Genomic DNA, 27,349 nt, shown 5'->3' with positions numbered 1-27,349 from the left:
CAGAGCAAGTGCACACAGGCGATGAACCATACAATTAGCTGTAAAATGTTCTTGTAACATCTGGGGATTGGTGGTGGATGTTTTGCAGTTTTTTTTTCTTCTTTCTTCTTTTGCTTTTCAGGCCACACTGGGTGGTGCTCAGGACTCATGAGGTACTGGGATCTCGGACCTGGCCACATGCAAACCAAGGGCCCTTACCCACTGTCTTAGCACCTCCAGCCCACGGATACTATTTTTTTTTTTACTAATCTGTTTTCTTTTTTTCTTTAATTTTTATTAGTGAAACACCATGAGGTACAGTGGTAAAGTAAAGTAAAGTAAAGGCCCTCCCGTTAATCATCGATTTGCTCGAGCGGGCCCAGTAACGTCTCCATTGGAGACTTTGTTGTTACTGTGTCTGGCATATCGAATAGTCTCGGTAGCTTGCCGGGCTCTCCGAGAGGGGCGGAGGAATCGAACTCGGGTCGGCCATGTTGGCTGCATGCAAGGCAGATGCCCTACCCGCTGTGCTATCGCTCCAGCCCCAGGTACAGTGGTAGACTTACAAATTTTTGTGCTTGGGTTTCGATTATACAATGATCAAGTACCCATCCCTCCACCAGTGCCCATTTCCCACCACTACGGATCCCAGTATCCCTCCCACCCTCCATCCCCCCCATTCCACCCTGCCTCTGTGGCAGGGCATTCCTCCTTGTTCTCTCTCTGCAGCTACTATTCTTAACAGAAACTAAATTTACAAAGGTAAGTGCATAGGTTGGTTAATGGCCCACAATCAATGTTCCTGTTCTAACCCCCAGAACCAACAGAACTGTCCCAGTACTGAAGGGACTTTGTGGGGCTGGGGGCACTCCATTCTCCTCCAAGGCAAGACAGAGCACATGGGGAGACCAAGGTGTAGGTGTGATTTAATGAAATCACGTTAAGCGGGATGGGGCCTCCCGGGAGGATTTGTCACAAAGATACTCAAGTCAGGAAAAGGGAAGGGAACTCCGTCTTCCTCTGGTGTTATTTGGGGGGGCAGCGGCCACACCTGGTGGTGCTCAGGGCTTACCTCTGGCAGGAATCGCCTAGGGTAGGCCGTGTGCAAGGCCAGTGCCCTACCAGCCACGGTTGCCCTGGCCCCCTCCCCTCCAGTCCTGCGAAGCAGCCAGCCTCACCCAGATCTGGCCAAGAGCAGCTTACAATTGAGATGCGGGGGATCCAATCCAGGTTGGCCTGTGCAAGCACTGCCCTACGCTGAGCTCCAGGCTGCAAAGGGGATTCTGACGTCCCCCTGCAAAGCGGCAAGAAGACCAAGGCCCGTGGTTTGAAAAGCCTCTAAGTCTGTTAACTGGGCAGAATGTGATTGGTGAAAAATAATTACTGGTGAAGGGAAGGGAGTTTGATCATTGTATGACGGAGACTTAAAACTTGAAAGCTTTGTAACTTTTCTCACAGTGAAAAAAAAGGAGGGAGGGAGAGAGAGAGAGAGAGAGAGAAAGAATAGAGGAGAGAGAACCCCTGCTGCAGAGAGAAAGAGAGAGAGAGGACAGGGAAACAGAGAAGAGAGGAGAGTGAGGAGAGGAGCGGGGGAAGGGAGAGAGAAAGGAGAGAGAGGAGAACCCGAGAACCCCTGCTGGAGCCCCCAGTGGCTGGAAACCTCTGCAAACGCGCGCTCCCAAGGCGCCCCCAGACCCCCGAGGTCCCTCTGCCAGTCTCTAACCCGCGCCCCCTTCCAAAGCCAAGAACAACCCGGCAAAGCCTTCCGGACCGATGCCCTTGGCCGTCCCCGCCCAGTCCCGGGACCCACTTCGCGGGGGCGGCACGATGTCAGCGACGCCCCCGAGCATGCTGCGGGGGGCGCGGGGGTGGGGCAGCCAGGCAGCTCGCGCGCGTAGGGGCCTCGGAGCAGGCTGCGGGGGGCGCTGGGGACGTGGGCGGGGGTGGGGGGCCGGGCAGCTCGCGCCCGTAGGGGTCTCGGAGCAGGCTGCGACCGCGCCGCGTTCCACGGCCCCTTCTCCCACGGGACCGTGACGCGCCTCCTCCGAGCCGCCCCCCTCGGCCGGGAGCGACTTCCGTGCTGGGGAGACGCGCCCGGGCCCCCCCCCCCCCCGGGGGTCGACAGGCCGGGCACTGTCACTGGCACCGGGGAGCCGGACCAGACAGCCGGCGCGGTTACCACGCGGACCCGGAGCCCCGCGGCCGGCGGAGTTGAAAAAGCCGCTCCGGGCGGAGCCCTCGCCGGGCCGGCCGGGCCACTCAGGAGCCTGCAACCGGCCCGGACCCGCCCCGCCGCGAGGCACGCCGGGACTTGTAGTCCGCTTCCGGGACGGCGCTTCTTTTTTTTTCCGCCACCGCCTTTCCCCGCCGCCAGGACTCTGCCCCGCCCCTTTCCCGCACGCCGACTTCCCGGTCGCGGCGCGCCGGCGCGCCCGCCTACACTTCCCAGAAGCCTCTTCTCCGCGTCCCCGGACTACAGTTCCCAGAAGCCTCTTCTCCCCCACCCGGACTACTGTTCCCAGAAGCCTCTTCTCCGCCCACCCGAACTCGTTTCCAGAAGCCTCTTCTCCCCTCCCCGGACTACAGTTCCCAGAAGCCTCTTCTCTTCCCTGCCCCGGGACTACAGTTCCCAGAAGCCCGCGGAGCCACGCGCGTCCCTCCCGCCGCTCCGGGACCACAATTCCCAGAGACGCTCCGGCTTCCCCGCGCTCCGCGCCCGCCTCCCTCCCTCGGCCTCCTCGGGGCCTGGCTGGACTCGGGCTGCCCGGCGGGCACCCCCCACCCCCGCCGCCGCCCCCCGCCCCGACCCCCGGCGCCAGCGTGAGCGTCGCCGCCCGGCGCCGGCGTCTCCCCGGCCCGCGGCCCCCCGTGCAGGCCGCCGCGGCCGGGCCGAGCGGTGACCTGGCGGGCCGCGCCTGCGCCCTGGCCCGTTTCCTGCCTGGCTGGTGGCGGCGGCCATTTTGTCCATCCTCCTCCTCCTCCTCCTCCTGCTGCTCCTCCTGGTTGGGGCGCAGTGTCCGGAGCGGGCTGGGGGGAGAGCGAGCGAGCGCGGGGTTCGGTGCCTGTGCCCCGGTGCCCGGCCGGCGCCCGGAGCCCCCCTCCCCTTCCTCCCCGCCCCCTCCTCCCCTCCCCAGCCCTGCCCTCCCCCCGCTCCCGGGATCGCGCCGTCGCACCCACCATGATGGAAGACGACGGGCAGCCCCGGACCCTGTGAGTACCCGCGGCGCGGCGGGCGCGGGCGCCCCGGTGCATGCCCGCCGCCCCCGGCCCGGCTGCCGCGCTCCGGCCGGGCCCGTCCCCGGGGGGCGCGGGCGGGCGGGCGGGCGAGCGTGCGCCCGGCGGCGGCTGTCAGGGCCCGGTAGCGGGCGGGCGGGCGGGCGGGGGGCCCCGCGGCTGGGCCCCGGCCCGGCTGCCCTCACCCCCACCCCCACTCCCACCCCGGGGGGCTCGCGGGCCGGGCCGGGCTGGCCCGGGCGGCTGCGGCTCCGGCTCCGGCTCCGGCTCCAGCGCCGGCTCGCGGGGGCCCCACGTGCCCCGGCTGTCAGCAGCGCCGCCCGCGGGGCGCCCGCTAACTTGGCCGGCGCCCGGGGCCGCCTCTCCCGCCGCCCGGCCCCCCAGGCGGGGCGCGGAGTTGCGGGGCGGCGCGCCCCCACCCCCACACCCCGCACCACCCCGCGCCGGCCCGCCCGGGATGCGCCCCGCCGCCGCCGCCGCGCTCCCGCGCCCGCCCCAATGAATGAACCGCGGCGGCCCCGAGCGGAGAGTGATGACTCAGCACGGCCGCTCCCCGCACCCGCCCCCCGCACCCGCCCAGGGGGCCCCGGGCCGGGCGGCCGGGCGGGCGGGCGCGCACGCACGCGGCGCGGGTCCGTGGCACGGCGGGGCCGGCCGCGCTTTGTTGTTCCCCGGTGCCCCCCGCCCCGTGCTCGGGGGAGCGGGGCGTGCTCCGGGCGCGGCTGTCAGGCGCGGGGAGCGGGGAGCGGGGCCCCGGGGGTCGCGCCGGGTGGGTGAAGTTCCCCCCCCCCCCGTGTCCCCCCTCACCCCCACCCCCCTGCCCACCAGATGGGTGTCTGCGTCCGGGATTGCCGCCGGTTTGGTGGCGCTGGTGCTCTCTTTTTCTTCGCGCCGCCGCTCCTCCCGGCGTCTCGGGATCCGCCGGCATCTGCGGCGGCCGGAGCCCCCCTCGGACCGACCCCCTGGGCCTGCCCCCCGTGGCGCCCCTCGGCCCAGGAAAAGCCGCGCTCTTGCCCTCTGCCCTTTGGAGAGTCTGGAAGCCCAGGCCTGGTGTTTGGTCAGGGGCGGGTCCTTGGAAGCATCTGGGAGCGCTACCTTGCTTAGCGGGGACTTCCCCGAGATCAAAAGTTACTTTGTATCTAAAAACGTCTGAAATGTCATCCTGGCCTGGTCCTGGCTTCGGAAGAGTTGGTGGGCAGTGTCATGACGCATCTGTCGTCCACGGTGGGGGCTGTACCTGAAGAAGAGTTTCTGGTCGTGGGGCTGGAGTGGGGATCACAGTGGGTCGGGCGCTTGCCTTGCGCGCAGCCGACCGGGGTTCAATCCTCAGCATCCTCACACGGTCCCCTGAGTACCGCCAGGAGTAAGCCCTGCGCGTACCCGGGTATAAGCCCTCCTAAACCCCCATCTTGCACCCAAAGGAGAGGGATTCGGCTCTTGTTGGATAATCCGCTGTTTCGGGGCTGTCGGTCGTACAGCGGGCAGTGCGCCCGCCTGCCACCTGGCCACTCACGCCAGGCACAGGTGGTGGCGGCAGTACCTTAGCAGAGCGAGGTGGGTCCAGACACAAGCAAACGCACAGAATATGCAGGTTCAGTGCCTTTGATTCCTGTGGCTGCCTTTGCGTGGGTCTTCGTTCCCACCAAATCTTTTCCAATAGATCAATTGGCCTACTTTGGAAAAAACTTAGACGATCCTTCTTCTCCCTCCTGTTCAGTTCTTCTCCGAAACACACGTGAATCACCTGTGTGCAGCTCTCGGAACTGTGACATTGTGTTGTGAGCCAGAAAGCAGCCGATTCGTGGCACCTTCGTGGCGCAGCCGGTGTCACTGTGCCCTGGCCCTCTGCCTTTCCCCCGGCGTCCCGTCCCCGCGGGAAGGGTGCTTTTAGACTAGACTCCGTAGCTGCCAGGGTCTGAGGCCTGCAGCACTTTCTCCCGGACAGCAGCAGAAGGGCCACTGCAGTATTTGACAGTGCTTGTGCTGCTTTTCGTGACATTGACTGTAGGTCCTTTATTTTAAAGTCCCGAATGAGTTTAAATGATAGATGTAACTGTCAATGGGATTTGGTCGACTTTTGTGGGTTTTTTTTTTGGGGGGGGGATTCAAATATAAAAGTTTTAGGTAAAAGAAATGCCACACAATTGAAACTGTGTCTATTTTAATGAAAAATAATGCAGTCTTTCTTGGGTCATTTTATATATTTCTCCTCAAAGACCAAATAACCTGGTTAAGACAAGAACCTGACGAAGACTTTGCCTGACTTGAGAGGCTGAGCGTGCCATCTCCCAGTAGGGCTTTCCTTGGCTTCCTGTGTGAGGCACGACTTTCCTTTTGCACCGGGATCTGTAGATTTGGTTTTCGATTGGCTAGTATATTTTTAAAGAATGTACTCTTAATAAAAAGTGATGTTAAAACTGTTTCCTTAAAATGCCTGTGTGTTACTAGTGAGGTTTTTTTCCCTGCAGACACACACAAGCTAAGACATATGGTTCTATCATCAGAAAGCAATATGGTGTTTATAGCCTAGGTAGGTCTTTAAATATTCATTACCTCCATGATTACTAATTTATTTGATGGTATTTAAAGTGGCATAGAATTGCTTTGATGTTGAGCCTAAAGTTTGTCATATAGTTGCTTTAAGGGTCTTTTTTTCTGATGTTCTTCACTGTCACTTGACACTTCTCTGGGGGAAGCATGTACTGTGGTCTCTAACAGAATTAAGTGGTGTGTGAGCCACCCCGCAGTGTCTGACATTGCGGTGCCATTGTAGGACCCACAGTTCAGACTTATTTTTCTGGTGACTTGGGGTGCAGTGATTTCCTCCATCTTGTATCTGGGTCTCGACTTCAGGATGACACAATCCACATGCTGTATTGTGTGTTCTCCAAAGGCACCCAAATGGGTAGGGACTGTGGGTCTAGAATTAAACCCTATTATGCAGTGGTTATGTCTTAAAGTTGGTCTGTCTTCCTGAAAGAGACTTGGTTAAAATGAGGAAATAAATCCGTGATTTAGAGTATGACCTGAATATGTAAGGGCAGTAGCAGGGAGGGAAACGTGCTCTTTTATCCCGTTACATACTTGGCCAGCCATAAACTGTGGATTTGGCTATAATATGGCAGTAATTAAGGCCCTTACTGATTTATGCTGTTTCTTGAAAACCTACGTGTGTGTGTGTGTGTCAGTCAGTATCCTTCATTGTAGTTGGTCGATTAAGTTGTGTTTCCTGCACCTTTCCTCTGCTCTCCCTCCCTCCTCAAACAAAATATTGACTTATTGATCGGTTGGTTGGAGGCCCACCAGAGGATATTGGTGCAAAATCTCTCACATAGAAATGTGCTGAGAGCAAAAGCAAAAATGTTGCTTCTAGACATTTAGCCACTGAAGCTGGGTTCAAGTCCTGGTAACTCCTGGGCACTCTGGTCAGAGTGGAAGCCCATTGGGTGTCGGAGTGGGGTTATCTGAAAGGCCCAGTGCTCCTCGCTTAGAGTTCTGCCCAGCTGGACGGAGGAAGTAGTTTAGCAATATGAACTTTTGCCTGCTGCGAAACTGCCAAGAATCTAGCCCCAAATCGTATCGATTGTCACCTCACTGAGGGATAAAGGCATCGTTTTCCATTTTGAATGATTCTCCTCCTGTAGTCCCTGTCCTGGAAAGGCAAAGTAGACCTGAAGTATGCCTTTTTCTCTGTTTCCCCCCCTTGAATTAAAGTCGTGTTTAAAACTTCTGATTCTTTACTCTTGAATCCAAGCCTCTCAATCTAGGAGTTTGTGGTCTTCAAGTTGAAATTTTATTTGCTTTGGGTTTTGGACCACACCTGCTGATGTTCAGGCGTTACTCCTGGTTCTGCACTCCTGACAGTGCTCAGGGGGCCAGGTGGGATGCCAGGAACCAAACTTGGGTCTGCCACTTGCGTAGCAAGTGCCGCCTTACCTGCTGTATTATCTCTCTAGCCCCTGGAAATTTTATTTAAGCCCTTGGAACCTTAGAATATGTTGAGTGCTGCATAACCAGAGCAGAAAGAGAAGCCTGGAAATCATAATTTAGAAGGAAAAAGAGCTTCTATTGCCGAGAGACTATATTAGCAGGAAAATGTTGAGCATTTTGCCCTAAATATTTTTATTACTATTTATTTGGGGATAGTTTTATGATAATGTGAAAGTATTTTGAGCAGTATTTTTAAGACTATAATCTGTTTCTGTTTTAAGTATTAACGATGGAAAGCCAGAGGGATAGTACAGGTTTTTCGTGTGTTTTGATTTGTTTTGTTTTGGTTTTGGATTTTGGGTCACACCCGGTGATGCCTGGGGGTTAGTCCTGGTTCTGCGTTCAGGAGTTAATCCTGGCTGGGTTCCGGGGACCCATATGTGATGACAGGGATGGAATCTGGGTGGCTGAATGCCTTACCCTCTAGTACAGGTTTAAGGCACATGCCTTGCACGTGGTCAACCACCGTTTGATCTCTGGAATCACATATTCCTCAAGCACAGAGCCAGGGGTAAGCCCTGGGCACCCCAATATAATGAAAGATAAAAAGTTATTACTGTGTATTGAGGGCATATGCAAATGAATGAAATACAAAGCTTTGATGGAAATGTGATTTGGATAAAGTTAAGTATATAGTGAATTATGTTCTTTTAATCTTGCTAAATTAAGATGTCCCAGTTACGATGGCATTCCTTTCTATAATAGCTTTTGTTTTTAAGATTATGGTTTAATATGGTTTAATGAGCTTTATTTATTTAGCGTTTTTTGGGGGGAGGGGTCACACCCAGCGATACTCAGGGATTACTCCTGGCTCTGCACTCAGTAATTACTCCTGGTGATGCTCCAGGGACCATATGGGATGCTGGGGATCAAACCCGAGTCGGCCACACGCAAGGCAAATTGCCCAGCCTGCTGTACTATTCCTCTGGCCCCTGTATTAACTTTTGAAATTGCTGCTTCACTAGTGAATTTTCAGTGCTATTTGACAAATAAGAACCCTTAAAATATACTTCTCTCTAAATATTTCACAACTTTCAAAACTTAGACTTTTTTTTTAATTTGGCATCAATGCTTGAAACAATATATATAAATGATATCTCTAGAAATCCTTTCTGTCTGGCTAGAAATAAACATAATAGGGGCTGGAGCAATAGCACAGCAGGTAGGGCATTTGCTTTGCACGCGGCCGACCCAGGTTTGATTCCTAGCATCCCATATGGTCCCCTGAGCACTGCCATGGATAATTCCTGAGTGCAGAGCCAGGAGTAAACCCTGTGCCTTGCTGGGTGTGACCCAAAAAACCAAAAAAAAAAGAAAAAAGAAGAAATAAACATAATAAAAGTTGTATTAAATGATAGCTTTTTTGGTGGCTGTTAGGTAAGGAAGGATATGCCCATAATTAAACAGTAATGCAAATTTAGAACTGTTTAAAGTATTGAAATTATAGTACAACTTTTTTTTTTTTTTTTTTTTTGCTTTTTGGGTCACACCCACTGGTGCACAGGGGTCACTCCTGGCTCTGCGCTCAGGAATTACCCCTGGCGGTGCTCAGGGGACCATATGGGATGCTGGGAATCAAACCCGGGTCGGCTGCGTGCAAGGCAAACGCCCTACCCGCTGTGCTATCGCTCCAGCCCCTACAGTACAATATTCTAAAGGTTACAATTTAGCTTTAATATGTGGAAATTCATTTATCCACTCTCAGTAGAAATGAACTGACTAGCACTGCAGGTTAGATGGTGCTGTTTGGAGGACAAAGGTCACTTGTTCATTTTCCTTATAGATTGGTCTGTCTTGAAACACCCCCCCCCCCCAAATATATATGACTCATAGGCCCACAAATCCCAAACCCTTACGAGTTAAAAAGGAATAGGCAATAATCTTAGGACTTCTCTTACTATTGGAAAAAGTCTTATCACGGGATGGCCTGTGGTTGCTGTACTTACAATTAGAAGGAAAAGAGGGCCAGAATGACCGTCCTTGGTCTGGTCTGCTGCGAAGGAACATTTAACTTCTGTTTTATTTTGGGGGCTTTTTTTGGTCGTTGTTTTGGGGGGTGTAAGGGCCACACCCAGCAATACCCCAGGGTTGCTCCTGACTCTGCACTCAGAAATTACTGCTGGCTCTCATCAGGGGACTGTGCTGGGCAAGAGCTTGATCTGCTGTACTCTCACTCTCCAATTTTTTTTTTTTTCCAATTTTTTTTTTTAATGTTCCACTTAACCTTGCTTTTCTCAGTATCTTTTTTTCTTTTAGAGTATTATGTTATAAAACTGTTATGTGTTTAAATGGTAATCACAGATGTAAGACTTGGTTTTGTTGTTTTGTTTTAGAGCCAAGTTTCCAGATGTTGCATTCATTTCTAGTTAGGAAAATAAAATATTCTTTATAGAAACTGGTAACCATTAGCAAATACGTGGATTATGAGGTTGTTGCTAGCAGATGCAAAGTTTAGGAATTAAACCCTGAGAAACCAAAAAGACTTCTCCGGGACCCGGAGCGGTGTACAGTGGGAAAGGTGTTTGCGTTGCAGGCAGCTGACCTGGGTTCTATCCCCGGCATCCCATATGGTCCCCCAGCGCCTCCAGGAGGGATTGAGCCCTGAGCGCAGAGCCAGGAGTTAGCCCTGAGCACAGCCAGTTGTAGCTGCTAAACCAAAATAATAATAATAATAATAATAATAGTACTTCTTTCTGGATTTCAGCAGTAGAGTAAGGTAAATTCAGTGAAATCCATGATACAAGATAAAACCAAAACGACTCTGGAGGAGAGTGTGTGTCTAGAGGGGTGCCTTTCTATTTTTAAAACTTAGCTGTATTTCACATTTCTTACATAGAATGAATATATTTGATATATTTAATATAAAGGAAATACAAAGAAGTCTTTAGCCTTCGTTATCTGCAGAGAAATGTGTTTTGTTGTTTCTGATACTGGTTTGGGGAGGGGTTCCCAGGAGCTACCCTGGGCCTCTGACCGTCCCAGCCCCTGGGCATTTGGATTAACAAACTGTCTCTGTGCCCGGCTGTCCTAAAGCCACACAGTGGAGACCCCATTCGGAACAATGTTATTTAACCACACAAAACTTTCTTTTCTGTGTTTCTTATTCTTCTTCTTTGTATAATTGCTTTGGTTAGGCTCAAAGACGAACTCACTTTGTACCTAATAGCCCTTGATGATCAGATGTTTTAATAAGTATTTGTGTATTGTGTGTATGTTACGCGTAATTTTAAATTGTATTTGAATCTATCCATTATAGTTACCTATGACCGCTTTATATTTTTGTTATTTTTATTTGACCACATGAAAGGGAGGAGTGGTATATGCCCAGCCATATTGGTTTGTCTTTGGAAGTGACGCTGTAGTGGCCTAAGAATAAGTGTTGCTTTCTCAACTGTCAGAAGATGGGTCTTAATTAGGAAATTTGGGGGATTTTTGTTTGTTTGGGGGTCCCACCCAGCCATTCTCGGGGCTTACTCCTGGCTCTGTGCTCAGTAATTGCCCCCGGTGGTGCCCTGGGAACCGTCTGGGATGCCGGGAGTTGAACCTGGTTGGCTGTGTGCGAGACAAGCGTCCTACCCGCTGAACTCTGGCTCCGGTCCCTTAAATTAGAAGAATGCTACTGAAGACAGAGGAAACGCAAATGAAAGAGCAGTGGAAATTGCTGACCATGTCTTTTCCTCCTCCTCATGCAGATACGTAGGTAACCTCTCGAGAGATGTGACCGAAGTCCTCATCCTTCAGTTATTCAGTCAGATCGGGCCCTGTAAAAGCTGTAAAATGATAACAGAGGTAAGCTCTCCCCGTGTCTGTGCTGGGAGTTGGTTATGGTATTGACATCTTGAAGAACACCACTTTATGATACTAGCTTTATAATGTATTTCACGGCTCAGGGGCCCTGCACATGTGAAGCCTGGGTGAGGTTGAACATTACCAAATTCTTTTTAGATCATTTTGAGCCCTCAGTTATCCTGATCAATTCCTTTTTTGTGTGTTGGCGTCTTTGACTTGGCTGGACTAGGTTTAGAGTGCTGTATTTGAGAGGACAAAGGTTCTGAGCTGTTACCCCCAAACACCCTTTTTAAACGCTGTACTTCTCGTGGTCTAAAAAGTTTCATTAGAGCCTATCTTGGTGTTCAAAGAAATTAGATCTTATTTCTTGGGAGTCCGTTTAGAATTGTTAACTATTCAAATAGTGTGCATGTGAAATAGAATTGGCATCTGTGGAAGGTTAGGTTATTGTCAACAATGCAGCATCAGGTGCCTTTTTATTTTTAATCAGTGCTAATGTCTGTGCTTTCGTCGGTGGGATTTTAAATTGTGAGGGTAGTCTTTTTTTTACTTTTTCTGCTAAAGACTGTCGCAGTGTCTCGTGACTTACACTTCCGTTTGTTCTCCTCTTCCTTTTTCTTCATCTACATTTTCTCCGACCTTCTGTCGTGTTTGGGGCCAGGGATGCAGTGGGGAAGGAGGCAGCCGGAGCCCAGGGAATTTCACAGTGTCCCAGGGACGGTCTCAAGCGCTGGGGGAAGGGCGGGGGCGGGTGGGCAGGGGCTTGGACCCCTCCAGCCGCCTTCAGTGTAGTGTCCTCCGGAGGCCCAGAAAGCGAGTAATAGAGACTCGGGCTAGAAAAGAGTGTAGGGAAGAAGGGATATCCGGTCGAGAGAACGTTAAATCCAGCCTGGTAGATGGACAGACCGGAGCATAGTTGGGCTGGGCTAGTCGCACAAGTTGGTGAAGATACGCAGTCTTAGTACTGGCGGAGATCATGTTAGATCTCAAACCAGAGAACTATGAGAAATCTGTATGGTAAATTGGCCTCCGGACCGCTTACTTAACTGGTAATTGTTACTCTTCCTTTCTACCTTTGATTACTTACTCATTGATTCTTTGTCTAATAAAATGGCATTGTGCGCGGCACTTGTTGGAGCACTAGAAATAGAATGGAGAGTCCCCCAAGTGAGTTTCCCGCCCGTGTACAGTCACCCTAGGGAAAGTACTGTTGATAAACGAGTGCACAGATCCTCCTGTTAGGAGTAAGGCACAGAGAGGGAAATGGTTCCGGGACGTTGGAGAGTTGGTGCCGTTTAGGCTAGGTAGTAAGGGAGAACGTCACCTAGAGTGACAAGATGATGCTTTTTGTTTATTTGTCTGGGGGCCACACCCAGCAGCGCTCAGGAGTTCTATGTGGATTTGCGGACGGTGCCTGGCGGTGCTCTGAGGCCCATCTGGGGTGCCCGGGATTGAACCTGGACACATGCAAGGCACGTGTTTGCAAGGCAGGCGCCCTGCCCGCTGTCCTATCTCTCTGACCCCACGGTACCGTTTTAAAAGTAAGATGTCAAAGAAGAAATGGCAACCCCAAAGGCCTTGATGTGTTTTGATCTTAGACCCAGAGGGCTGGATCTGGGGGAGTGGAGGGCAGTGAACAGAAGGGGATGTGGGAATTTGAGGGAGGGTTCGTGACAGAATTTGCGTTCTATTCTGTGGCTGCAGTGGGATTTTCAGCAAGGAACGAAGGGCTCTGGTTTGCCTTTTGAAGATACTAACTGGAGAATGATTGTTGTGTAGAAAAAGAACGGCAGGTGGCAGAGTGGAAGGAGAAGCGCCAGGCGGGTTGATTTTAGGTCAGGGGTGCCGGGGGCTTCTTCTGTGGCGTGGCAGCCTTTGAAGTAGAGAGTAGATTCCGGATACGTGGTGAGGCAGAATCGATGGATCTGGAATGGTGGTGGGGTCTGGTGGGAAGGACAGCGAGGCCTAGCTAGGATTGATTCTCTTCCGGCAGATGCTGTTTTTCTAATGAGGTGACTGAGTGAGGGACAGACAGGCTGCCTGGGGCGGTGGTGAGACTCGGGAGTTCCGTTCCAGCACTCTTAGATTTGAGAAAGAAGTTCATGAAGATACTTGAAACCCATCCGAAAGTCAGGCGCAGAAAAGGGGTCACGGGTGACAGAGAAGTGTCTGAACTCGGCCAGAAGTGTCAGCGGTGAGCTTGGTTGGAAGCTGGCCGGAATGGGTCTAGGAGAGTAGGGGAGAAGGGAAAGGTCCCTGGGAGAATGTTGGTGAAATCTGATCATTTCTTTTGACAGAATTTTTTTTTTAAACCTGTGTGCATATTATATAGCCATTCGAGGACTAAAGGATTTGAAATAAATCTTTGTAATTTCTATTCAACGACTTGTACTTTGAACTTGTAAGTAGTTGTAAAATCTGATATTTCTCTGTCTTGGTATTTATGTCATCCAACAAAAATTGGTGGCAACAATTAAGGTAAGGACCCAACTGATTTTCAGAGTGTCACTCGGTGGTGGCGGTGGTGTGGGGTGTGTGAGGAGCTCCCAAGGGCATGAGCCCCAGCAGACTAGCTGCTTCTGTCATGCATTTCATGTGAGTCTGTGAAAAATTCCTGAATTTTACTATTTTCCTCTGATTCTCTCTTCTCCTGATGTGCTGTAACAGATGCATTAATATTCTGTATGTCATCGGTTCTAAGGCAAAGAAGTTTTATCATCTGTAGCAGTTGGAATGTGAAAAATCTCAATGGGGTCTTAAAGGAAATGCACTGCAGTGTGGTTGTGAATCTGTGGATGTGGTACATTGAATGGGATCGGGCCTGCTACTGGTCGGATGGATGCCTGCAGTCAGTATGCATGAGTAGACTAGCTTAACCCTTTGTTCCTGGACCCCTGCCCCCCCCATCCCGCACCCACTGCGTGTTCTGCCATGGTTAATGAGTGTTTTCCTGAGAGACGGCCAGGGTAGTCTCAAGAGGAGGGACTAAGGGGGGAATCAGCTACTGGTTTTCACTTTTTATTTGCCTGGAAGTCATTTCTTCACTGAATGTTACTGGTAAATGTCAACTCTTTTCGAGAGTAATCTGAGTGCGTGTTTTTATCTGGAGTCGTTTCTCAGGCTTACTTTCTCTGCCATTGAAGAGGGTGTTCCAGTGACTGCGATGGTCGATTTCGTGTGAGGGCCTTAGTTTCCTTGTCAGCATTAATGACCATGCTTTCTTTCCCTCAAGGAAATGCCTCTGGTTGCTTCGTCAGTATTGTTTTAGGTGCCTTGTTTTGGATTTTTCTTCTAAAACTTTCCTGGAATGGAAAACAGTGATGGTTGAAAGATCTTTACTTTATCGGTATTTTTATCCCCTTTGTAAGTGCAATTAGAATTCTCTATATTAAGTGTTTTTTTTTAAAGGACCTTTTATATGAATCCATGATGAATACTTTGTCTTATGTTAAAAAACTATTTCTACTGTTGGTGTGGATTGTAGTTTGATAAAAATTTATTTCTACTTTGGAAGGTAATAAACTTGTTTAGTATTACTTTCTTATCTTTTCAAGTGCCTGCTTGACAGCAACTGTCAGATATAGTGTTGTATGATATATCTAATATTTCTTCTATTGGTTTTATGATAGAAAGTTGTAGCTTTGTCCTGGAATATTTTGTGCATATATTTCAGAAAAACTTGATTACCAATGTTTGTTTGCTTGGTTGGAAGACCAAATTTAATTTTTTTTTTCTTTTTGGGTCACACCCAGCGATGCTCAGGGGTTATTCCTGGCTCTGCACTCAGGAATTACTCCTGGCGGCGCTCGGGGGACCATCTGGGATGCCGGGGATTGAACCCTGGTCGGCCGCGTGCAAGGCAAACGCCCTACCCGCTGTGCTATCACTCCGGCCCCCCAAATTTAAATTTCAAACATGTAGAATCTCTGTACATTAGGATATTTTTGGGCAGTCATATTAACAACTGATTCTAAATCCCAAAGTTGTGTGTCTTTATTCTCATTCCTTCCTTATCTGAAATACAGAATCTTGTCTTGGACCTAATACCATCACGTATAGCACTATTCCTATGTTGCTCAGGTAGGAAGTTTGTGAAATGGATTCATTTCTGTATTTTTTATAGTCCTGAGATACGGTTTATGAATGTAAATAGAACTCATCCTTTTGAAAATGTTGGGAAAGAAGAGGTGTGGTAAGAAGTGGTCCTTTGTTCTCAGATGTGAACTTGGCATTTTGTTTGGTTTAACGAACTTCTATGTTGTGTTTTGCCTATTTCCCTAGAATTTAAAACAGTTAATGCATCGCGCTTCTAAGTGGCTTTTTATAAGTTCTGTTTGAGTACGGAAATATTCTCAGGTGCAAGTCAGTCACGGCTGTAAATCTCATCTTTAAAGTGTTAGGCTTTCATGAACTTATGCAATCTCACCGTGTACATTCCTAGCTGTCAGTAATGTTTTCTCCTGGATTTTCTTCTCAGCAACCCGATAGCAGAAGGGTCAACTCTTCTGTTGGATTTTCTGTTTTGCAGCATACAAGCAATGACCCATATTGCTTTGTGGAATTTTATGAACACAGAGATGCAGCTGCTGCATTAGCTGCTATGAATGGGAGAAAAATTTTGGGAAAGGTAAGATGATAGAATGATGATACCGTGTCTCATGTGCATGTCCAAGTAGCGCGTGTTCCTTCGTGTCAGGGTTTCAAACTCATTCAGCTCTTCCACGTGACGGTTCGCTTTATTCAGTCCGGTGCCTTTACAAAAAGAGTCCTGCTTGATCATTATTTGATTAGCGGTGTCGCGATTTCCGACGGCATGCCTAATAATCGTCTTAAATATAATCTTTATTTTTAGGAGGTCAAAGTAAACTGGGCAACAACACCAAGTAGCCAGAAAAAAGATACTTCCAGTAAGTACTCGTGCTGCGTTTCACTGTGGCAGTGGTCGGAAATGATCCCGGCAGCGTTATCTGCTTGTTCAGGGTTTTTTTTTTCCTTCCCTTCGTGCTCCCTCGAAAAGTTGAGTGGATGAATTCTTGAGTATTTGATTACCAAATGCTTTGATTTCAGATCACTTCCATGTGTTTGTTGGGGACTTGAGTCCAGAAATTACAACAGAAGATATCAAATCGGCATTTGCCCCTTTTGGTAAAATATCGTAAGTATCACGATCAATACTATACTCGGTAGTGATAGGCCGAACTGTGTATGATAAACTTGGATCAGAATTGAAGTTTTCTTTCCCTAGTGTGATTTTTTTTAATTTGTTTGTTTGTTTGTTTTGTTATTTTGATTAATAGATGTTGTTGAAAGTGTTAATGTCATTTTACTGTTTTGGGGTCTTGTTTTCATCTAATCCCGTGTATAATATGTTAAGAAGTTTTAAGTGATTTTGTTTGTTATCTCTAAAGCAGATGTTTGGGTGGTGAAACTTACAAAGCTCAACTTTTGTCAAATGTTTTAAAGATCTAGTGGTTCAAGATAAAGAGTTAATGATCAATGTTATGTATGCTCTGTACTACATATTTATAGGAGTTTGTAAGTGGGGAAAATAGGTAAATCTTGTATCTCTTGTCGTTAAATTGAAAATGTACATGTTTAATTAAAATGATAAATGTGTTTTAACATTTTAGTTGAAAATGGTATTACGTATTAAAATGTTTCACTGTCTAAACCATAAGCCTTGGATTAATTAGTAGATTCTTTTTTCTCTCCGCATTGTTAGTAATATTTGATTCTGCTAGTTAGGGCCTAAATGTGCTTTAACTTTTAAGAAAGTTTATGCTCAAATTTCATTGTCTTTTACTTAATGAAATATATTGGGAAATATAAAGTGGTTATAAGTTCTCTAAAATGCGTATCACAGTTTATGTGTTTATTTTCTGTACCTTTAAAGTACTTTACCGAAATAAGTTTTGGCTAAGAACAACAATTCTTTTACCTACACAATTTGTTGTTCTGCAAGTCTGTTTGAAAGAAAGATTTAATTCGTAATGTTCTGTTTTGGTATTTGCTTTGCTTTTTAATCTCTAAATGTGGTAAGTAATGTTGCTTTAAAAATCAGTGTTAAGAATGATACAGGTTGCTGTTTTTCGATCTTTATTTATACCTGAGACCTGCAGTTTTTCTAAAGTCCAAGTCACAATTAAAAGTAATAGCATTCTGGTTATTTTGCAGAATTGCTCATAAGAATGGACAGGAGCTTGAAGGCTAACTGCAAGGAACTGTGCACACTGGAACTCAGTTGTAGATTTTTTTTCTCGTTTCTATTTATTCTTATTATACATTATTGATATATACATATTTTAGTATTTACATTTTAACATTCTATATTCAGTGGAGTTCTATATTTCCAATCATTTTAACTTACTCACTAAAATTTCTGTGTAAATTTGTTGTTTTCGTACTGGTGTGCTTATTAGCATTGTTGTTAGTTTTTTATTCTCCTTTCTTAAATCTCTGAAAATGTCAATTTTTCAAAATTTACAGCTGCCCAAACTCCAAAATGATGGTAGAGAATTGACCAAGAAAAATAAAGAAATCTGTTAACAGGCCATGTATGCCTTTTTAATTCCTATTTTTTCCTCTTTTTCAATTTTTTAATATTTCATATATTTTGTATCACTAGGCAGAAGACATTTAACTATTTAGAGATTGCATGGTAAACTAGCTAGCATTGTTACAGTGATTTATAGAACCAGTAAACCTTAGCAGACACTAGCCAGTAGAAATTTAGAGAAGGAAACTATTGTTTCTATTAATCTTCAGATTTGAGCGTTTTAGTTTAGACAGCACAGGCTATGTGATTAGGTTGCATGTTTATTACATGTTTTTGTCCTACTGCTTTTTTCTAACAGGTAAAGAAGCGTTAGGGAGAGTTCAGGAATGGCTGTAGTTAATTAGGGCTAACTGGAATTTTATTTAAAAAAATGCTCACAATACAGTGTGTGTGGTTCCTTTTAGTTTTTATTTTTGAGGATGACTCTTCCTCCCCTCATTGAGCCGTGCTTCTTTTCACAGGGACGCTCGAGTAGTCAAAGACATGGCGACTGGAAAGTCCAAAGGCTATGGGTTCGTGTCTTTTTATAACAAACTGGTACGTTCTCTCGGCCCAAATTTAAATGCGATGCAAAATATTGTCATTAGTCTGAAACGGAACTATTCTTTGATGTCAGCTGTAGACAGCTCTTATCCAAGGTGTGCGTTTTCTTTTTTTCTTTTTTCTTTTTTTTGGGTCACACCGGCAATGCACAGGGGTTACTCCTGGCTCTTCACTCAGGAATTACTCCTGGCGGTGCTGGGGGACCATATGGGATGCTGGGAATCGAACCCGGGTGGGCCACGTGCAAGGCAAATGCCCTACCCGCTGTGCTATCGCCCCAGTCCCTTATTTTTTCTTCAGCTTGAAAATAAGTAGCTAGGAGAGAGTGGGCTGAGGGCAAGGAAGAATATTCCGGTTGCATTTTCACGTGGGGGAGTGGAGGGACGTGTTAGGAGTGAGGCTTAAGTGACCGGAAAACATCTCAGGCCGGAGGGAAGTTGAATTCTGTTCCACTTAACTGAACGTTGCTGTTTTAACTTCTTACAGAACTTTTGTAGCTGGGATGTTCGTGACTAGCAAATTAGGAAATTTAAACAACTCACCTTAATTTTTGTGTAGATTCTTTAAGAAAAGGGCTACCAAACTAATAAGCGTTCCGTGTGAACTTTGTAACATCGAATCGTAAAGTAGATGTTTATGTAAACATTTTAACCTAACCAGTTTTTAAGAGACCATACGGGGTATCGGGGCTTGAACCCACGTTGACCACAAGCAAGACAGGCGCCCTCCCCTCCGGACTATCTTTCCAACTCTAGGTAGACAAGCATTTTTACAGTATTCTGATTCATGATTCTGAAGGCCGTTTTTTTTTTTTTCAAATGAGTTTTCAGGGCCAGAGAGAGATGCCAGTACGTTAAGGTGCTTGTCGTGCCCATGGCTGTCCTGGTGTGATCTCTAGCGTGTGGTCCCCTGAGCACTGCCAAGAGTAACCCCTGGTTACTGGCTGGGTATGGCCCACAATTTTAAAAATAAATAGAATATTTAGAAACGATTGGTGGGTATTGTACCCCTTTAATCAGTGAATTTTTAGTTTGGGGGTCACATTGGCCATTCCTAACTTGGAACTTCGAGTCAGCCCCCACAGTGCTCGGTACTTGCGGTGCTGGGACGAAGCCCAGGACCTTACCCGTGCAAGGGCAGTGCCCCACCACGGAGCCGCATACCTGGCTGTGGGGTGCTGACACTTTTTCAGCCCTCTACATATTTGGATAGGGATCAGTTTCTCTTACCCCTTCTGTCTTGTCTGGGTAATCTGAAATTATGAATCTGAGTGTGTTTTCTGAATCACTGAGGTTCAGATCACTTTCCTGTGGTACTGGGTTGGTTTCCGCGCTGAGAAAGCTTTGTGCTGCCTTCACCAGTCCGCTGTCTTGAGCCCGCAACGTCAGCATTTTCTCTTGCCTGCCTGGGTCTTCCGTACTTGGTGTGTCTCCCGGGTTCCTGATCGCTTTCTTTTCCCTCCTCAGGATGCAGAAAATGCCATTGTGCACATGGGAGGCCAGTGGCTGGGCGGCCGGCAGATCAGAACCAACTGGGCCACACGCAAGCCGCCCGCGCCGAAGAGCACACAAGAAAGTAAGGAAGGTCTGCTGAGTGTGAGAAAGCCTGGGGTCCCCACACATGGTGTTAGTATAGACCTGATTCCTCAGAATTCAAATCTTAGTCGCGTTATAAGATTGTTTCTATTTGTCTGTCATGAGCTCTGAGCCTTCTTATTTTTTATATATATATACATATATATATATATATATATATATACCCAACCTCAAGGAAAAATGCAGTGTTTTTTCCTATCGAGGCGTATCTTATAGTATGTCATGATCGATTTTATAATCCTCGGCAACCACCAGCATTTTCTCTTCTTTCTGCATGTAGATAACACTAAGCAGTTGAGATTTGAAGATGTAGTAAACCAGTCAAGTCCCAAAAATTGCACAGTGTACTGTGGAGGAATTGCTTCCGGGTTAACAGGTACAGTGTTTCGGGTTTTGGTCCCCTTCTCTGGGGAGCCTCAGCACCATTGGTCCCAGTTTAATGATACACCTGACATGCCTGACTATTCTTTGGTGGTTTTGTTTTTCAGATCAGCTTATGAGACAGACGTTCTCACCGTTTGGGCAGATTATGGAAATCCGAGTTTTTCCAGAGAAGGGCTATTCATTTGTCAGGTACAATTAGACACGTGTTGTTGTTGTTATTGTTGTTGTTGTTATTGTTGTTGTTATGTTATTATCAAATCTGATCATTATAATCAGATTTGCTCTGTCATTTCCATTACGTTTATCTCCTTTGAGGCAAGAGCAGTAGCATGGTGGGTAGGGCGCTTGCCTTGCACCTGTCTGACCCAGGTTCGATCCCCGGCATAGGGTCCCCCGAGCACTGCCAGGAATGATCCCTGAGTGCTGAGCCAGGAGTAAGCCCTGAGCACAGCCAGGTGTGACCCCAAAACCAGACCAAACAAAAAAGCATTGCTCAGCTCCTTCAGCTGTCCAAGCTTGTTTGCGTGTGTGTGTGTGTGTGTGTGTGTGTGGTGCGCGCACGTGTGTGCACATATGTATGTGTGTGCTCCCCCTTTCCCGTTTGTGACCGAGATGCCCAGTCACACACTGGTTGTCACGTACGAGCAGCACCACGAGGGTCTCCATGCTGGGGATGGGGTTGGGGGGTCTGACCAAACCCGGGCGCTGAGCTCTCTCCCCAGCCCAGGGTGTCCAACTTTCCGTTCCTCGCATTCCTACCCTAGGAATGTACCCGGTAGACAGAAATGAACGGCTTTCTGCATCACACACTCGTTCTCAGGGGGTGCCTGGATGAGGGCTTCTAAGCAGTGTTTAGGGGTCACTTCGGGCCATATCCGGTGATTTTCTGTTTTGGGGGACCACACATAGCGGTGCTTGGGGGACATGTGGGCGCCCCTGGGATTGAACCCGTGTCAGCCACCTGTGAGACCAGGGCTAGGGAAGATGTTGCTGCTTGGACCCGGCAGTACTGGGGGCCACCATGACCCCAGCGGCGGTGCTTGGGGCACGAGACAGGGCCAGGGGTGAGACGGGGGTCGGTTTCTGACTGGGCACCTGAGAACCTACCTGTGTTGGCTCCCTGACTTTCGAGAAGCAAAGGCCCGAGCTGTGGCCGGGGGTCCTGGCGACCCTACACCTCGCATAGCCGAGGACAGGGAAGACAAACCCTCATTACCTTCCTTTCTTAGATTTTCAACCCACGAAAGCGCCGCCCATGCCATTGTGTCGGTGAATGGTACCACGATTGAAGGACATGTTGTGAAATGCTATTGGGGTAAAGAATCTCCTGATATGACTAAAAACTTCCAACAGGTAATTCCATTTTCCGTACTGCCTTTTAAGGTTTCCTTGCATGTCTACTAAAAGCTTTAGAGACCTCTATAAATAACGAGAGTTTAGAGCATATTGCTGCTTTCGGTTGATTTTGTTAATGCTGTTTCCAAAGTGATTTTGCGGTATTAACTGAATTTTAATACTTTCTTTTCACAGGTGTCACCACCCCAATAAACTTAGACAATGATAAATAACAGAGTCCTATTCACATAAGGGTGCTTACTTAGTTTTTCTCTTCCTTGTCTCCCACTTTCTTCAAATGCTGTGTTTCCTATCTGGCCCCTAAAACTGCCGTTTGCTTTCTTTTAGGTCGACTATAGCCAGTGGGGCCAGTGGAGCCAAGTATATGGGAACCCACAACAGTACGGACAGTACATGGCCAATGGGTGGCAGGTGCCGCCTTACGGGGTCTACGGCCAGCCGTGGAACCAGCAAGGATTTGGAGTAGAGTAAGTTGTTCGGGATTTTCCCTTCTTTTTTTTTTCTTTTTTGTGGGGTTGGCGGAATGCACATCCAGCAGTGCTCAGAGCCTGTGCCCAGCTCTGCGCTTCGAGGTCACTCTTGGTGGGCTTTGGGAGACCATATGTGGTGCTGGGGATGGAACCTGGGTCAGCTGCGTGCGAGGCAGACACCCTCGTGCTGTCCTGTCTCTCTTTCTCAGCCCCAGAAACAGGTTCAGTCCTAAGAAAAATTGTATTTTATCAGAATCGTATCTGTTCCTGTACATTGTATTTTGAACTTGTAGAAATCATCAGAAAAGTGATTTATGGTCAAAAACAAAAATTTGTGTTTTGGGGGGGCTGGAGTGATAGCACAGCGGGTAGGGTGTTTGCCTTGCACGCAGCCGACCCGGGTTCGATTCCCAGCATCTCATAGGGTCCCCTGAGCACCGCCAGGAGTAACTCCTGAGTACAGAGCCAGGAGTAACTAACTCCTGTGCATCACCGGGTATGACCCAAAAAGCAAAAAGTAAAATTTAAAAAATAATTTTTTAACCTAGTTACAAAGGGAATTTTTTGGAAAGTATCTTTGCTAAAATAGGAATGTAATAAAATGTATACCTGTTAGTTTGTATGAAAATTTGTCTGACACAAAGTAATTAACTCTTTTTAAACTGTAGTGGTTTTACTGTTTGGGGGCCAACACCAGGCAGCGCATCAGGCGGTTCATTCCTTGTTGGAGGTGGGGAGGGGTCAGGAGACCGTGCGGTGCTCAGGATTAAAACTGGCCTCCTGTGTGCAGAGCAGTATCTTTGAGCAGTATCTTTGACTCTAACTTTTTTGTTTTATTGGTAGGGTGTTTTCGTCCATTTTTCTCCCTAGGTTAGGCCAGACTTCAATTTTCATTGATTCCCACCATGTTTTAAAAATTCCTTACAAGTTCAAATGATGTTTCAGAGCTGTAGTGCAGTGGTTAGGGCACTTGTCACGGATGCAGATGACTCGATTTGATCCCTGGCACCCTATGTGGCCCCCTGAGCACCACCAGGAGGAATTTCTGCGTGCAGAGCCAGGAGTAAGCCCTGAACATCACCAGGCATGGCCCCAGATTTAAAAAAATAAATCACAGATCACAGATCATCCTGTTATTCGTCAGTTGCCTCGAGCAGGCCCCAGTAACGTCTCCTTCATCCTAGCCCTGAGATTATATTCAAGGCTCTTTAGGAGAATGAGACCCATCATTGTTACTGGTATTTGGCATATTTGGTACGCCACGGGGAGTTTGCCAGACTCTGCCGTGTGGGCAGGCTACATTCTATAGCCTGCCAGTTTGTCCAAAGTAGGAATGAGATAATAAGATGTCGCGCGGCCACGCGGTTCCAGGAGCTGGTTTTTATAGTCTCTGAGTCTTGGCCACTGATGGGATTACACGGCGCCAGGGGGCCAGTTGGTGGGTGTGACCCCCGCCTACTGGAATTTGGAGGATCTGAGTGGAGGATGCTCGACTCCAATCCGAGTAGGCTTGGAGATCTCGGCCCCGGAACCCACGTGGCTTTGTCCCTCTGCCGGTACCTTCAGGTGTGCGGAGAGTGGTCTCAGCATGGTGGTGTCTGGTCCTGGAGGTTGTCGGCTGCTGGAGCCCTGGTCGGGGCGGGGAGGAAAGCTCAACCTGCTCCCTCCAATGGGCCCCGGCGAGGAACAGCCAGGCGCGGGGGCAGGAGACTGCACTGTTCTCCCTCCGGGATCTGGTTTTTATAGTCTCTGAGTCTTGGCCGCTGATGGGATTACACGGCGCCAGGGGGCCAGTTGGTGGGTGTGACCCCCGCCTACTGGAATTTGGAGGATCTGGGTGGAGGATGCTCGACTCCAATCCGAGTAGGCTCCAAATAAATAAATAAATAAATAAATGTATGTCACGTGTGCAATCAGCGTATGATGAAAGGACAGTGCATTGAATCATTTGTTCTCTTTTTTAAAAAGTCACTTTTGAAATACTCCAAAGTCATCATTGTGTTACATTGTGAATATCTTAAAATTTCAAGACTAGGAATTCAGTTCCCGGCGCCATATATGGTCCCCTGAGCACCAGGAAGTGTGGGCCCTTCCCCTCAAAACCTGAAGACTGGTATTAGAATATGCTCTCTACATTGTGTGGATATGTAGCAATTTCTTCTTTGTTGTTGTTTGTTTTGTTTCTGGGCCACACCTGGCCGTGCCTCCTCGGGGCTCACAGCTGTGCTCAGGGATCACTCTTGCTGGGCTGGGGAGACCATTCTAGAGAGGTCACCTGGGGCTTGAACTGGGGTCAGCTGTGTGCAAGGCAAGTGCTATACCCACTGTGCTCTCTCTCGCCCCACATGCAGCAATCCTTTGATCCTTTTTGTAGGTTTTTTGATTCTTGGAGAGGGATTTCTACCTAATAAGTGCCTGTTTTCCTTTCTTCCCTTCCAAGTCAATCACCTTCTGCTGCTTGGATGGGTGGATTCGGTGCTCAGCCCCCCCAAGGACAAGCCCCTCCCCCCGTGATACCTCCTCCCAACCAAGCTGGATATGGCATGGCGAGTTACCAGACACAGTGACTAGCTGGGACTCTGAGCAGAATCACAGTTCACGAGAGCTTCAGTTTCCTGTGACACCCTGAAGACACGAACGGAGACAGCGGAAAGTGGAAATATTTATTTTAAAAAATGGAAATGTTTGGAACCTTTAGGACAGCTTTGCTTGGGTGAAGGACACATGTCTTCTAGTTCTGCCTTTTTAAGTTTTTGTTCATGATGGATATGAACATGATTTTTCTTTGTGTACAAAAACTAAAATAAAGTCAATAAAGACAATTCTGACTAAAAATTTTGATATAAGAAATGGGTAATACATTTTGATTCTTAGATACTATTCCATTTTTATCTTGCTGTTCAGTATTTTAATTCACTGTGTTTTTAAAAGAGCAAAAAAGGGAGGATCGTGAAAATCTGGGAATCACATATAAGTTCATCCTGAGCCTTGATACTCCCCACCCTTACCCCAACCAAGGTGGACCACATTTGAAGTCAGCGGGAAAAGTGAGATATTCAGAAGAAGTGCATGATTTTGGAGTCGCTTTGGAGGAAAATTTTTTCGGTGCCTAAAGAAACTGAAGCCAGACGATAAAGAAATGTTGCCGCCTGAATAAGGACCAGCGCTGAGTTCCTTGAGTGAATGTTGGTGGTCCACAGCAGACATATTTTTTAAATTAAAAAAAAATGTGGGTTATTAAAACTATAGTAAATTATATTTCATTTTTTGGGGGGAGATTCCAAGTATGGTGTTTGTATAAAAATCAGACAGTCCTACTTTTACATGAAGTTTAAATGATATACATTGTAAATACTGAACAATAACTACAGTGTTTTAAAAGCATGCTTCAACATAGAAGTAGCAGCAATATAATTATCTGAAGTAACACTTAAGAACTCACTCCACTGCATTAAATGCAGTGGATTGATAAAAATGTTTAAAACTGACATCTCCAAGGTTGGCTACTATGTAAAATTAAAATTAGACAAATTACAGAAAGCCTTAATTTTAATTTCATACCAATCTTTGATGTATTTTAAATGGTTGGAAATTAGATTTCTTTTGCTTTTTTTTTTTTGCTTTATATCACTTGGTATGTAAATACCTTTATGAAAACCTTATAAACCTATTTCAAGGTTTCAATAGGTTTCAATCAGTTGTATAGTACAAATGTTTTTTTAAAAATTCTTGTGTTTTTTTAAAATCAGATCTATTTTGCCCGGTAATTTTTTAAACAAGAACACTAAAACATCTTGGTTAGTTTAGTGTACCAGTATATTAATTCGATATTCAGCTTAAAATAATACACAGAGTTGCAATTTTCATTTCTTTCTCTCATGGGTATGTAGTGTGCGTGAATGACTAGCCTGACCAGAGACTTTAGTACGTGTGCAGTTTGACTGGACGAGATAAGCTCAAGATTTGTTTCTGGGCTATTTTTCAGGCTATCTGGATAAAATCTGCCTCAAAATTTCTATCAAAACAAGAATGTAAAATAGAGAATATCCTGTGTATTTGAGTTCTGACGAGGGGGGAGGGGTGCAGGTGTTTCAATAGTGCATTTGAAATGGTGGAAACCTGGGCACCAAAATGCAAAAATACTACTTTACTATGAAATAGCAAGATGCAACTGGCACCCACAGATGACTATTTTTTAGACTTTTGAACTCTTAATTAGCTTTAAAAATGATGGTTTTATAAATTGGTGAACAGCACTTATTTTATTATTCCTTACTTTCCCTATTTAGAAGCAGAGCCAAATGTATTCATCACCGTGAAAACCCCCAGGTTCTAGAGTCCCTCATCTTGGAGCCAGTGTTTTTATGCATTTTAGTTTTCACCACCCTCGTCCTCGATCCCATTGTCCCGTTATAAAACCTACCCTTATTCCGTTCCTCCATGACTGATATCTTTGCGGGGGTGTTATAGAAGAGTTACTTTATATTTTGTAAGGAGAACACATATCAATTATGCCTCCTGGTTAAAAATTTCTTGAATACATGTGAAACTTGAACAACTAAAGACTTTTTTTTTATATATATATATTGATAAAAGTCTATTAAATTCTCCATTTGCCTTTTTGGATCTACCAGTAAATCAAGTAGCTTATTGAGATAACAAATATAGCCACAGTGTTTCTTAGTTGTATATTCTATTGATTTAATAAAATTAAACTAGTTATATCGCCATAATAAACGTGACTGAAGTGTCCTTCGTCTTAATCGGAAAGAGCAAGATTTCGAAATAGGTTCAGTTATGGAAGTTATTTCATATGAAAAGAAAAGATTTTTAAAATACAAAGCTACTTATCCAAATGAAGTGCACCATTTTTAAGTATAACTGTCAAGCTAACACAGACTTAAGATTATTTTATAACAAAGTGAAGTCAGTGCTATCTTGATCCAATTTAAGCCTAAGAATCGTTGCCTTTTCCATGTTCATTAAAAGCAGCAGTAGAGATTCTTTGGCATGCAAAAAAATGTTTCTTATTTCATAATACTGAGATTTATTTTGGTGATGTATTTCTGACTGCCGTTTTCCTTGCTCTAATGATCTCTCTCCTAGTATTTCCCACCTTGCCATTCCCACTTGATTTTTCTGTTTGCCGGCAGTGAGAGGCTGAAATGACTGGCCAACTTAAGCCAAAGCTGTAAACCACAGTTGAAGTAAGTCTTTCAATAAAGACTAGACTATGTAAGTGGCTTTTTCTTATTGTCGTTTATTACATCATTATTCCTTCCAGGTGACCGTGAGATACGCAATATGGTTTTCTTTCATTAGTAAGGTAGTGGATTAGACGTCTACCCAGAACTTGCTGGATTAAAGTTTAATTTTCTGAATATGGAATCAAAAACTCGTATCCTAAAATACCTGCTCTGTGGAGTATTATAAAAATCGTTCATTGGAGTCCC

The 27,349-nt window shown here is 46.9% G+C and overlaps 1 protein-coding gene across 8 annotated transcripts; it reads left to right on the top strand.

The window, feature by feature from the left end:
* The first annotated feature begins 2,826 nt into the window (after window positions 1–2,826).
* TIAL1 (TIA1 cytotoxic granule associated RNA binding protein like 1) lies at window positions 2,827–24,746 on the top strand. 8 transcript variants are annotated; one of them, XM_056121040.1, is made up of 12 exons: window positions 2,827–3,189; window positions 10,896–10,992; window positions 15,470–15,619; window positions 15,845–15,899; window positions 16,060–16,147; window positions 18,010–18,085; window positions 19,558–19,675; window positions 19,967–20,062; window positions 20,175–20,259; window positions 21,300–21,423; window positions 21,601–21,659; window positions 21,754–21,892. In XM_056121040.1, the coding sequence occupies exons 1-11, from the start codon at window positions 3,158–3,160 to the stop codon at window positions 21,616–21,618; spliced, it is 939 nt and encodes a 312-aa protein (XP_055977015.1). In that variant the 5' UTR covers window positions 2,827–3,157; the 3' UTR covers window positions 21,619–21,659; window positions 21,754–21,892. The 8 variants fall into 8 exon arrangements, 7 of the variants coding, with proteins under 7 accessions (XP_055977015.1, XP_055977014.1, XP_055977009.1 ...); XM_056121034.1 differs by lacking the exon at window positions 21,601–21,659 and adding an exon at window positions 24,337–24,746 and having other exon boundaries at window positions 2,839–3,189; window positions 21,754–21,893; XM_056121035.1 differs by lacking the exon at window positions 21,601–21,659 and adding an exon at window positions 24,337–24,746 and having other exon boundaries at window positions 2,840–3,189; window positions 19,558–19,666; window positions 21,754–21,893.
* The last annotated feature ends 2,603 nt before the right edge of the window (window positions 24,747–27,349 follow it).

The sequence above is a fragment of the Sorex fumeus genome, unplaced genomic scaffold (assembly GCF_029834395.1).
Source record: "Sorex fumeus unplaced genomic scaffold, SorFum_2.1 ptg000043l, whole genome shotgun sequence".
Lineage (NCBI taxonomy): Eukaryota > Metazoa > Chordata > Mammalia > Eulipotyphla > Soricidae > Sorex > Sorex fumeus.
The sequence above is the reverse complement of the archived record's forward strand: the minus strand, read 5'-3'. Positions and strand labels throughout refer to the sequence as shown.

Excerpts from the sequence above, each read along its gene's own strand:
- TIAL1 (XM_056121034.1), top strand. The coding sequence starts at position 3,158 with ATGATGGAAGACGACGGGCAGCCCCGGACCCT. Across the intron at positions 20,260-21,299 it reads AAGGGCTATTCATTTGTCAG|ATTTTCAACCCACGAAAGCG; the intron begins GTACAATTAGAC and ends TTCCTTTCTTAG. Across the intron at positions 21,894-24,336 it reads CAGCAAGGATTTGGAGTAGA|TCAATCACCTTCTGCTGCTT; the intron begins GTAAGTTGTTCG and ends TTCCCTTCCAAG.